The sequence below is a fragment of the Balaenoptera ricei genome, chromosome 10 (assembly GCF_028023285.1).
Source record: "Balaenoptera ricei isolate mBalRic1 chromosome 10, mBalRic1.hap2, whole genome shotgun sequence".
NCBI classification, from domain to species: Eukaryota; Metazoa; Chordata; class Mammalia; order Artiodactyla; family Balaenopteridae; genus Balaenoptera; species Balaenoptera ricei.
In genome coordinates this window covers 17,984,039-17,997,122 of record NC_082648.1, presented here as the reverse complement: position 1 = coordinate 17,997,122, position 13,084 = coordinate 17,984,039, and the positions used below count along the sequence as shown (strand labels likewise).

The 13,084-nt window shown below is 38.4% G+C and overlaps 1 protein-coding gene across 7 annotated transcripts in view; it reads left to right on the top strand.

Annotated features, from left to right (window-relative positions):
- ABCC9 (ATP binding cassette subfamily C member 9) overlaps positions 1-13,084 on the top strand; it is a 142,512-nt gene that overhangs the window by 104,984 nt on the left and 24,444 nt on the right. For all 7 annotated transcript variants that reach the window (XM_059935421.1, XM_059935422.1, XM_059935425.1 and 4 more), the window contains 2 exons: positions 1,090-1,182; positions 11,363-11,465. In XM_059935421.1, the coding sequence (XP_059791404.1) occupies positions 1,090-1,182; positions 11,363-11,465 (196 nt within the window). The remainder of the gene's footprint in view (positions 1-1,089; positions 1,183-11,362; positions 11,466-13,084) is intronic.

The window sequence follows — 13,084 nt, the reverse complement described above, 5'->3', positions numbered from 1 at the left end:
CTTTTTTCATTTTAGTTTATTTTTTAATTGAAGGATAGTTAATTTACAATGTTGTATTAGTTTCAGGTGTACAGCAAAGTGATTCAGTTATACACACACACACATATATTTATATTCTTTTTCAGATTCTTTTCCATTATAGGTTATTACCAGATATTAAGTATAGTTCCCTGTGCTATACAGTAGGTTCTTGTTCTTTACCTACATTATATATGGTAGTGGGTATATGTTAATCCCAAACTCCTAATTTATCTCTCCCCCCATCCCCTTTGAAAACCGTAAGTTTGTTTTCTATATCTGTGCGGCTCTCTTCTCTTATTCACTCTGCTACGAGTTGATTGTAGCAGTTTAGAAGGCTACTTCTAGTAGGCTATCTCACAATCTCCCCTTATTTTAAATTTCACCCACATCACAATAATTAAGAACTTTTAAAAATTTTTCTTACATAGACTACCTTTACTCCCTGATTCTCTTCCATCCTTTACACTGTCTCCCAAGTTATTTTGCTTTAACCCAGCTCTGATCATTTTATTTCTAGTCCTCAGTGTTTTTTCCCAGACCATCCAGGATCTTCTACATTCTAGCCCTGCGCATTGTTTTTCCAGCCTTTTCCCACTACAACACAAAGGATTCTGGCACCAGCCAGATTGAACTTGCCAGTTATTTAGTCTTCTGTGCTTGCTCTTGTTTGTTCCCTCAGCTGGAATGCACTTCTTCTTGTCTGTTTGGTTGAAGCCCTCCGCATGCTTAAGATTTGGCCTAAATCTCCACCTGCTCAAAGAAAATATTTCCCATTTCCTACATATAAATTAATTGCTCATTCCTCTGTGTCCCCATAACAGTTTACTTTAGCTGCGATACAAAGCTGATATTTTTGTACAACACATAATATTCAGCCTGGACCCGTATTTATTATACGTACTTATCTTTCTCTTCCTCTTTAGATTGTAAGCTGTTGAAGTTCTTGTTAATTGAGTGCTAGAGGAAAATCGTTGCGATGACAAATAATAACCTTAATTTAGAATGAATGCAGTAGTCTTTGAGTCTGAAGAAGTGCGAGGTTTATTTTTGCACTTGTCTCTGTCCTAGGGATCTCCAGGAACTTGATGATACTACCCAGCTCCCTCTGCTTTGCCACTTCTCAGAAACCGCTGAAGGACTCACCACTATTCGGGCATTTAGGTGAGTAAACATGTTTTCCTTTTGTTGATTAGGCAGTTACATCATCAACAAATATTTACCTACATATAAATGATCATTGCTCCCGTTTTTGGATGCCTGCTGTGTGCGTGGCCGTGTTCTAAACTAGTAGTAAGAAAAACGTGGCAGTAAATGATCACAGAGTTTAATCTTTTGAAATTTTAGTAAGAATAAAGAAAGAATTAAGCGCCATGTTGGAACGATACTAGCTGTGGGATTTAGACCAGGCTTTTAAATTCCTTAGCCCCATCTCTGAAATGGGGAAATCAGTTTCGCTTCTTAGGCTTGTTGGACTAATTGATATAATGCGTGTAAACATTAACCACAGTGGTTAGCAGAAAAGCACCCAACATAGAAGTTAAAATAAATGTATTAATAATAATACTAAAAGAAATATTATTACACCAAAGTTATTTTAGGATTTAATCAGTTTTCTTGAATGTTGGTAAACAGAGTAATATCCCAAGCTTTTCATCAAGAGTGTTTGCTTAATACACAAAGAATTACCTGACCCTGTTTTCCCTGTTCAGGTAAAATCAGAAGAGAAGGTGGCATCATTGAATGTTTCATTTACTCTAGAAAATCAGCATCTTAAAGTATTATATCTTTCTGCAGTGCTAAATGCAAACATGTATTGATTTCTTTTTTAAAAATAATTAACTTTTTTATACAGCAGGTTCTTATTAGTTATCCATTTTATACATATTAGTGTATGTATGTCAATCCCAATCTCCCAGTTCATCCCACCACCACCCCCCACCCCGCTTTCCCCCCTTGGTGTCCATACATTTGTTCTCTACATCTGTGTCTCTATTTCTGCCTTGCAAACCAGTTCATCTGTATCATTTTTCTAGATTCCACATATATGCGTTAGTATACGATATTTGTTTTTCTCTTTCTGACTTACTTCACTCTGTATGACAGTCTCTAGATCCATCCACGTATCTACAAATGACCCAATTGCATTCTTTTTTATGTCTGAGTAGTATTCCATTGTATATATGTACCTCATCTCCTTTATCCATTTGTCTGTTGATGGGCATTTAGGTTACTTCCATGACCTGGCTATTGTAAATAGTGCTGCAGTGAACATTGGGGTGCATGTGTCTTTTTGAATTATGGTTTCCTCTGAGTATATGCCCAGTAGTGGGATTGCTGGGTCGTATGGTAGTTCTATTTTTAGTTTTTTAAGGAAGCTCCGTACTGTTCTCCATAGTGGCTGTATCAATTTACATTCCCACCAACAATGCAAGAGGGTTCCCTTTTCTTCACACCCTCTCCAGCATTTGTTGTTTGTAGATTTTCTGATGATGCCCATTCTAACCAATGTGAGGGGATACCTCATTGTAGTTTTGATTTGCATTTCTCTAATGATAAGTGATGTTGAGCATCTCTTCATGTGCCTCTTGGCCATCTGTATGTCTTCTTTAGAGAAATGTCTATATAGGTCTTCTGCCTGTTTTTTGATTGGGTTGTTTGTTTTTTTAATGTTGAGCTACATGAGTTGTTCATATATTTGCAGATTAATCCTTTGTCCATTGATTCATTTGCAAATATTTTCTCCTACTCTGAGGGTTGTCTTTTCGTCTTGTTTATGGTTTCCTTTCCTGTGCAAAAGCTTTTAAGTTCCATTAGGTCCCATTTGTTTATTTTTGTTTTTATTTCCATTACTCTAGGAGGTGAGTCAAAAAAGATATTACTGTGATTTATGTCAGAGTGTTCTTCCTATGTTTTCCTCTAACGGTTTTATAGTGTCTGGTCTTACATTTAGGTCTTTAATCCATTTTGAGTTTATTTCTGTGTATAGTGTTAGGGAGAGTTCTAATTTCATTCTTCTACATGTAGCTGTCCAGTTTTCTCAGCACCACTTATTGAAGAGACTGTCTTTTCTCTATTGTATATCCTTGCCTCCTTCGTCATAGATTAGTTGACCATAGGTGCATAGGTTTATCTCTGGGTTTTCTATCCTGTTCCATTGATCCATGTTTCTGTTTTAGTGCCAGCACCATATTGTCTTGATTACTATAGCTTTGTAGTATAGTCTGAAGTCAGGCAGTCTGATTCCTCCAACACTGTTGTTTTCCCTCAAGATAGCTTTGGCTCTTCAGGGTCTCTTATGTCTCCATACAAATTTTAAGATTTTTTGTTCTAGTTCTGTAAAAAATGCCATTGGTAATTTGATAGGGATTGCATTGAATCTGTAGATTGCTTTGGGTAGTATAGTCATTTTCATCAAGAACATGGTGTAGCTCTCCATCTGTTTGTGTCATCTTTGATTTCTTTCATCAGTGACTTATAGTTTTCGGAGTACAGGTCTTTTACCTCCTTGGGTAGGTTTATTCCTAGGTATTTTATTCTTTTTGTTGCAGTGGTGAATGGGAATGCTTCCTTAATTTCTCTTTCTAATCTTTCATTGTTGGTGTATAAGAATGAAAGAGATTTCTGTGCATTAATATTGTATCCTGCAACTTTACCAATTTCATTGATTAGCTCTAGTAGTTTTCTCGTGGCATCTTTAGCATTCTCTATGTATAGTATCATGTCATATGCAAACAGTTACAGTTTTACTTCTTCTTTTCCAATTTGTATTCCTTTTATTTCTTTTTCTTCTCTGAATGCCATGGCTAGGACTTCCAAAACTATGTTGAATAATAGTGGCAAGAGTGGACATCCTTGTCTTGTTCCTGATCTTAGAGGAAATGCTTTCAGTTTTTCACCATTGAGGGTGATGTTTGCTGTGTGTTTGTGGTATATGGCCTTTATATGTTGAGATAGGTTCCCTCTCTGCCCACTTTCTGGAGAGTTTTTATCATAGATGGGTGTTGAATTTTGTCGAAAGCTTTTTCTGCATCTACTGAGATGATCATATGGTTTTTCTTCTTCAGTTGTTAATATGGTGTATCACATTGACTGATTTGCATATATTGAAGAATCCTTGCATCCCTGGAATAAATCCCACTTGATCGTGGTGTATGATCCTTTTAATGTGTTGTTGGACTCTGTTTGCTAATATTTTGTTGAGGATTTTTGCATCTATATTCATCAGTGATATTGGTCTGTAATTTTCTTTTTTGGAAGAGCTTGAGAAAGATGGGTGTTACCTCTTCTCTAAATGTTTGATTGAATTCACCTGTGAAGCCATCTGGTCCTGGACGTTTGTTTGTTGGCAAATTTAATCGCAGTTTCAATTTCATTACTTGTGATCTGTCTGTTCATATTTTCCATTTCTTCCTGGTTCAGTCTTAGAAGGTTATACCTTTCTACGAATTTGTCCATTTCTTCCAGGTTGTTCATTTTATTGGCATAGATAGAGTTACTTGTAGTAGTCTCTTATGATGCTTTGTATTTCTGCAGTGTCCATTATAACTTCTCCTTTTTCTTTTGTAATTTTTTTGATTTGAGTCCTCTCACTCTTTTTCTTGATGAGTCTGGCTAAATAAAGGTTTATCAGTTTTGTTTATCTTCTCAAAGAACCAGCTTTTTGTTTTATTGATCTTTGCTATTGTTTCCTTCATTTGTTTTTCATTTATTTCTGGTCTGATCTTTATGATTTCTTTCCTTCTGCTAACTTTGGGTTTTGTTTGTTCTTCTTTCTTTAATTCCTTTAGGTTTAAGGTTAGATTGTTCATTTGAGTTGTTTCTTAAGGTAGGATTGTATTGCTATAAACTTCCTGCTTAGAACTGCTTTTGCTGCATCCCATAGGTTTCACATCATCGTGTTTTCATTGTCATTTGTCTCTAGGTATTTTTTGATTTCCTCTTTGATTTCTTCAATGATTTCTTGGTCATTGAGTAGCGCATTGTTTAGCCTCCATGTGTTTGTGTTTTTTACTTTTGGTCATTGAGTAGCGCATTGTTTAGCCTCCATGTGTTTGTGTTTTTTACTTTTTTTCCCCCTGTAATTTATTTCTAATCTCATAGCGCTGTGGTTGGAAAAGATGCTTGATATGTTTTCAATTTTCTTAAATTTACCGAGGCTTAATTTGTGACCCAAGATGTGATCTACCCTGGAGAATGTTCCATGTGCACTTGAGAAGGAAGTGTAATCTGCTGTTTTCCAATGGAATGTCCTCTAAATATCAGTTAAATCTATCTGGTCTGTTGTATCATTTAAAGCTTCTGTTTCCTTATTAATTTTCTGTTTGGATGATCTGTCCATTGGTGTAAGTGAGGTGTTAAAGTCCCCCACTATTATTGTGTTACTCTAGATTTCCTCTTTTATAGCAGTTAGCATTTGCCTTATGTATTGAGGTGCTCCTCTGTTAGGTGCATATATATTTACAATTGTTATATCTTCTTCTTGGATTTATCCCTTGATCATTATGTAGTGTCCTTTCTTGTCTCTTGTAACATTCTTTATTTTAAAGTCAATTTTATCTGATATGATTAATGCTATTCCAGCTTTCTTTTGATTTCCATTTGCATGGAATATGTTTTTCCATCCCCTCACTTTCAGTCTGTATGTGTCCCTAGGTCTGAAGTGGGTCTCTTGTAGACAGCATATAGATGGATCTTGTTTTTGTATGCATTCAGCGAGCCTGTGTCTTTTGGTTGGAACATTTAATCCATTCACATTTAAGGTAATTATCAATATGTATGTTCCTAGTACCATTTTCTTAATTGTTTTGGGTTTGTTTTTGTAGGTCCTTTTCTTCTCTTGTGTTTCCCACTTAGAGAAGTTCCTTTAACATTTGTTGTAGAGCTGGTTTGGTGGTGCTGAATTCTGTTAGCTTTTGCCTGTCTGTAAAGCTTTTGATTTCTCTGTTGAATCTGAATGAGATCCTTGCCAGATAGAGTAATCTTGGTTGTGGGTACTTCCCTTTCATCACTTTAAAAATCTTGTGCCACTCCCTTCTGGCTTGTAGAATTTCTTCAGAAAAATCAGCTGTTAACCTTATGGGAGTTCCCTTGTATGTTATTTGTCATTTTTCCTTTGTTGCTTTTAATAATTTTTCTTTGTCTTTAATTTTTGTCAGTTTGATTACTGTGTGTCTCGGCGTGTTTCTCCTTGGGTTTATCCTGCCTGGGACTCTCTGTGCTTCCTGAGCTTGAGTGGCTATTTCCTTTCCCATGTTAGAGTAGTTTTCAACTATAATCTCTTCAAATATTTTCTCGGGTCCTTTCTCTCTCTCTTCTCCTTCTGGGACCTCTATAATGCAAATGTTGGTGCATTTAATATTGTCCCAGAGGTCTCCTAGGCTGTCTTCATTTCTTTTCATTCTTTGTTCCACAGCAGTGAATTCCACCAGTCTGTCTTTCAGGTCACTTATTCGTTCTTCTGCCTCAGTTATTCTGCTATTGATTCCTTCTAGTGTATTTTTCATTTCAGTTATTGTATTGGTCATCTCTGTTTGTTTGTTCTTTAATTCTTCTAGGTGTTTGTTAAACATTTCTTGCATCTTCTCGATCTTTGCCTCCATTCTTTTCCGAGGTCCTGGATCACCTTCACTATCATTATTCTGAATTCTTTTTCTGGAAGGTTGCCTACCTCCACTTCATTTAGTTGTTTCTCTGGGTTTTTATCTTGTTCCTTCATCTGGTACATAGTCCTCTGCCTTTTCATTTTGTCTATCTTTCTGTGAATGTGATTTTCATTCCACAGGCTGCAGGATTGTAGTTCTTCTTGCTTCTATTGTCTGCCCTCTGGTGGATGAGGCTATCTGAGAGGCTTGTGCAAGCTTCCTGATGGAAGGGACTGGTGGTGGGTAGAGCTGGGTGTTGCTCTAGTGGGCAGAGCTCAGTAAAACTTTAATCTGCTTGTCTGCTGATGGGTGGGGCTGAGTTCCCTCCCTGTTCGTTGTTTGGCCTGAGGCAACCCAGCAATGGAGGCTACAGGCTCTTTGGTGGGGCTAATGGCGGACTCTGGGAGGGCTCATGCCAAGGAGTACTTCCCAGAACTTATGCTGCCAGTGTCCTTGTCCCCATGGTGAGCCACAGCCACCCCCCGCCTCTGCAGGAGACCCTACAACACTAACTGGTAGGTCTGGTTCAGTCTTCTATGGGATCACTGCTCCTTCCCCCCGGGTCCTGATGCACACCCTACTTTGTGTGTGCCCTCCAAGATTGGAGTCGCTGTTTCCCCCAGTCCTGTCAAAGTCCTGCAGTCAAATCCTGCTAGCCTTCAAAGTCTGATTCTCTGGGAATTCTTCCTCCCGTTGCTGGACCCCCAGGTTGGGAGGCCTGATGTGGGGCTCAGAACCTTCACTCCAGTGGGTGGACTTCTGTGGTATAAGTGTTCTCCAGTTTGTGAGTCACCCACCCAGCGGTTATGGCACTTGATTTTATTGTGATTGCACCCCTCCTACCATCTCATTGCAGCTTCTCCTTTGTCTTTGGATATGAGGTATCTCTTTCGGTGAGTTCCAGTGTCTTCCTTTAGATGATTGTTCAGCAGTTAGTTGTGATCTGTATTGATTTCAATTAGAGATTTTTCTAACCTAAGAAATATTTGTATTACACATATGTATATATATACATATAACTGAGGCAAAAAGTAGAATATAAAGATACAGCCACCATCTACAACATGCATCACAGAATTTCTACATAAATCTACCTAGGTTTCATTGTGAAGCATTTATACTTTCCACAGTGGTGTGTTTTCCCATCAGAATGTGCAGTGCCTCTTATTGGAGATAGTAAAACCATTTATTGACTTTGAATGTAGATATTAAGATAAGATTTATGTTCTAATAGTAGCCAGCAATGCCCAGTGGTACTCATAAGTACACCATATTAAAAATTACATTTTTCACCAAACAAGTCCTTTCAAGTTAATTTATTTGAGTTTTGAACACATGCTAGGTGCTACTCTTGCTGCGGATATAGAAAGACTCCAAAGACATGGCCTTTTGTTTCTAACCAAGATAAATACCACAGAGAAAATGGATGGGATAACATGGCAGGTGGGGGACAATCAGTGACCGGATTCAGGCAAGCTGGTTGGTGGAAGAGTTGATGGGTTCAACAGAAAACAACCTCTATTTTCTTCGTGAAGAACAAGGTCAGGTCATTTTCCGAGAGTGCTGAGGACTGGAATCACGTAAAGCATCTTGAAGGAAATGATGATTTAGCATGAAAGAGAAACTTGATCAAAAGTCAAGGTTTAGTTTTTTCACTTACCTTCTTCACCAGACACATGAGCAGAATTTGGCTTGACTATTTCTAATTTTACATCAGGAAAATTCTAGAGAGCTATAAGAAAGACAAACTATTACATGACACCTAAGACGTGAATGATGATTGGAAGACACGAAAGACAACCCAACTTTTATGTAGCAGTACATGCATCAGACTCATCCAGATTTAGATCTTCCAGGGTTCATTTTTAAAGTAAATATAACGTACCACCAATATCAGCACTTTTAAACCAAAGGAAGTTTTACAATGTGGGGAAGATTTTGCTACCATGAAAAAAATTATAGAATCTTTACATTTGGTAACTTGTGGTTAAGAATCAAATACATTCTTTTCCATTATTTCTTCCTTACTTTCAGGCTAGTAAGAGTCCCCAGAGTCCTCAGTGCTTTGGAAAGTTCGTATTTACTGATTAGGCTGCTTTCCTCCCCTGCGTTCAGGGTTCGTGGTGTACTCACAGGGAGCCGTGAACTCCCTCAAGTAGTTTACCACCAAAGGATCACAGTTAAATTAGACTGAGATTTCAGTGACCTTTCCTGATTTTTTTTTTTTTGGTCTGACAGAATAAAGGTCTAAGAATGTTCAAAAGATGAGCTGGATGTGGATGAAAAGATACAGACTGAGTGTGTCAAAGTTTCCATTAGGAAAACAGAAGGGTTCTTGCCAAATAGAAACACACAGAAAGAATGTTCGCTGCATTTCCACCCCTCCCCTTTCACTGCTGCTTCAGATTGTTGCCAACTCCATTTACAAACTCTTTAAGAGTATATCTGCAGCAATATCCCCAAACTAAAGGAAGAGTGAGAAGAGCCCCAGACAAAGCACTTTGTCACAGTGAAGTGTTTGATGTTCATCTCAAATGGAGTCCACAGGCTTTGGTCCAAACGCCCCCCCACCCCCCACCCCCAATCTCTCCATCACCACAGCCCTCTAGGGAGAAGACCCTGTCTCCTACAGCCCCTGAACATGTTGAGTTTTCTCATTTCTGTTCCTTTGCTCGTGTTGTTCCTGGTACCTCCAGTGCTTTGTCCCCCCTTGTTCACCTGAAAAATTCAGCCCATTTCTTAAAACCTCACTCAGACCATCTTCCTAGTCCTTTGTGAAACTTACTTAATCCATCTTTCCCCACCCTCCACCCCATTCCCCTGCCATTCTGATCCTCTGATCAGTCCAAATCATCGCCTTCCTTTATGTTCATGTAGCATTTTGCGCATAGGGCCGTTATGATTGGCTTCTGTGTTGTGCCTTCCTTACTTGTTCATACCATGCTTCCCTCCTTCACTAAACAATGGGCTCCTCTAGGGCAGAGGTCGTGTCTTATTCGGACATATATATTCTAATGTCTCTCTCACTTAGTGCTCGTGCTTGATGAATGTTTCTGAATGAGTGGGTGAAAATCCACCTAACAATGCAAATACAGAATTGGATATATCTGTTTACAGTTGAAATCCACTATCTCAGTAAATCCTATAACCCTATGAGTCATCCTACCTTAATTATTCACTCTGTCCATCTCTAAAAGGGTCATCACCAGGGTAGTCCTGTTTCTCTGTCTGCTTAGTCCCGCCTCAGTGCGTTGCTATTCAGCGCAGGTCCTCCTGTGCATGGCATTTGGGTCAAGGCTACATAACTCAAAGTGAGGTAATTATTTGGCTCTGATTGCTGTATCCTTTGATTAGTGTAGCTCAGATGTTGCTGTCTGACTCAATTATCTGATTTTCCTGGTTTGGCATATTGGAATGATCAGATTGATTGGATAAACATCAAGTATCTGCTTTATATTGGCCTGTATGGACGGCTTCACGGGCCAAGTGAACACCCCACCCTGGACTTCTTCATTTTTGACATAGTGATTGTTTATTATAAACTTTTGCAAATTGATTTGAAGATCTGGGGGGACTTGGAGCAGTCTCTTATCAAATAGGAATTACCACCGGGCTGTCAGATGAAATTTGGCTGCTCCTTGCAAACATAATACATAGACAGGAGGTCTGTGTAAGATAAGCCATGACCACAGAAAATTGAACAAACCTTTGGCATTTCCTCCAGCCTTCAAACTAGTTATTTTGGTTATCTGATCCAGCTTTCCATTGTTTCTGTTACTGAGGGAAAATAATTGAAAAATAAAAAGAGGCTATTTTTGCGACGTAGAAAAGATTTATCACCATGTAACATGAGTTTCTTGGAGAAGTAGCTCACATGTTCGAATGGATGAAGTTTTTATTAGAAGTTTCCTTTATAACACAGGTTACACAGAATTTGGTCTGATTACGTTAATCCCCTAGAATGAACTTAATTTGGCCAAGAATCAGTATCTAAACTGTATGTGTCATAGACCCTTGTAAGCACCACACACCAAGAGTTTCTTTCATGTAATGACCATTCTTACAAATAGTTTGGAACTTTGAGAGTATGTGATATCTTGCTTAACAAGGACATCTGTCATTTCCAAGGACTCCCATCCTCCACTTCTTGCCGCTTCATTTTCCTTCTTTGAGTCCCAGAAACACTGAGCAAAAAGAAAAATTTTAAAGTATATATTTGCAAATGCATATATTCCTGTCTTCCCTGAGTCCCTTCTAGTACCTTCCACCCAACTCCAACCATGCCATGTTGAAAAGTAAAATACATGCAATAAAAAGTAGGTGGAGTATATTGCATATCTGTACAACTTCTTCTGGTTTTTGTAGGGCACTTGCGACATAGACCATGCCTTGTTTTCATGGCTACCATCATTATGTGGAAATTTATGAAACAATCTTTAATAGGACTTTGTCATTGGAAAGATTCCTTTCCATAGCAGGGGGTGAGAAAGGAAGGAAACACTGCACCACACCGTCTCTCAGTAAGGGTGCAGGAGAGCAGTAGCAGCTGGCTTTTATTTGCAAGTAGGAGTCCATTTACGAGTCATTCCATCCCATCAGTTTGTCACCGTGTTGAGTAAATAGTGTAGTAGGAAGTGTGACTGTTTTTTATTATTTCTCCTGTTGTGTAGCTAACATCATAATATTTTTGTTTTCTGCAGGCATGAAACCAGATTTAAGCAACGAATGCTGGAACTGACAGACACGAACAACATTGCCTACTTATTTCTCTCAGCTGCCAACAGATGGCTAGAGGTCAGAACGGTACGTTCATTTCATGATTTTGAAATGGAAACCACACAGAAAAGAGGCCTGATGCAAAGAGGAAGACAGTTGTAAAAATTAGGCTTCCACTGAGATTCAGCACGCGCTTTGCATTTTCTGAACTTTAAAATAGCTCAGGTTTGTTTATGTTACGGATGAAATTTGTCATAATGTTTTTAGCTAATGGCAAGACAAACAGCCCCAAATGCAAAAATTCATTTTGTGTTCATTAGTCGCTAGATTATATAAGTTAATGGAATAGCAAATATTTGTATAACTTCAGTTTTTTTTTTTCAAAAGAGCACATTTGACAAGTGAACAGATGTACTCATTTACTCCACTGAGCTGGACCAACCTGGAAGAGATGGCGACTTTCTCTCTTTTAAGCCCGTGGAAGATCATGTTAGCCCAAAATGTAAAAAATTGCGATTAATCATCTGTTGCCTTCTTCTGCCCTATATAAAGTAGAAGAATGGGCACAAGCTTCGGCATCGTACAGACTTGGTCTAGCAAGTTAATGAATTTATCCAAGTCCCAGTTTGTCATTTGTAAAATAGGAGTAAGAATGTTACCTCATGGGAGCGTTAGGATTAAAAATAATAATATAAATCCCCTAGCTCACTGATTGGCAAGTGCTCTCAACAAATGTCTTTTGAATGGGTGGATGGATGGATGAATAAATGAATTGAAACAGTACCTGCCCTGGTAAGTGGTTAATAAGCCAACAGTTGGGGTATGAATGAAGTAGGACACAGGTGAGACCCAAGTTCCAGAGGGAAGGGGATGTTGTTTGCAGACTGGTCTGCATAATCTGCAGTATGAATAGGACACTTCGGCAGTAATGATGAGTTGACCATCATCTTTTTTACAAAAATAATTATCCCTCAGTTTGTGAAAAGGAAAAGGAGGTTTACCCATGCTATTGTAACAACCTCACTTCCACTGATTAATCACCCCTACCATATGCACGCTTTCTTTCAAAACTCAATGGACCAGAGAGGGCAGATGGTAATGGGAATTTGATAAAGTTGAAATGAAGGAGCCCATATTAAAATCTGAGTTGTTGACGGATGGATACAGATTGGTAGGGAATCTTGGATCCCCCTGTGAGCTGTAGTTGCCATGATTTCTCACTAGTTTACAGAGATTCTCTACCACTGTATTAGTTATTGTGTAAAAATTATCCAGCAACATAACACAATTATATTTCACAAATTTTAGGTAGGAAATTTCTTATGGGTTGCTGTGGGGATTGGGAGGGGGCAGGGCAGATTCTCCTGAATTATCTATAACTAGCATAAAGGCAGGTGAAGTGTTTAGGACTTAGAACCAAAATATTATTCCTAGATCTTACCCAGACCCTAATTCCTTGCTTTAAGCTTCTGTTTGTTTAAATCTGTTTTCTCCAAGGAAAAGAAATCATATCTGATAACAGAACTAATGATGAAATAGCTTCATCAAAGAATGTCCTAAAATCACAGGGAGAAAATATCAGTAGTTACCTTTGTATTTGATTTTCCTGAAGTTGAAGATCAAGTATGTCTTTTAGGGGCAAGTGTGTTTGCTTTGGACTTGAGGTGAGTGTCTGACCTGACTCCAGCTTCTACTCTTTAGCACTT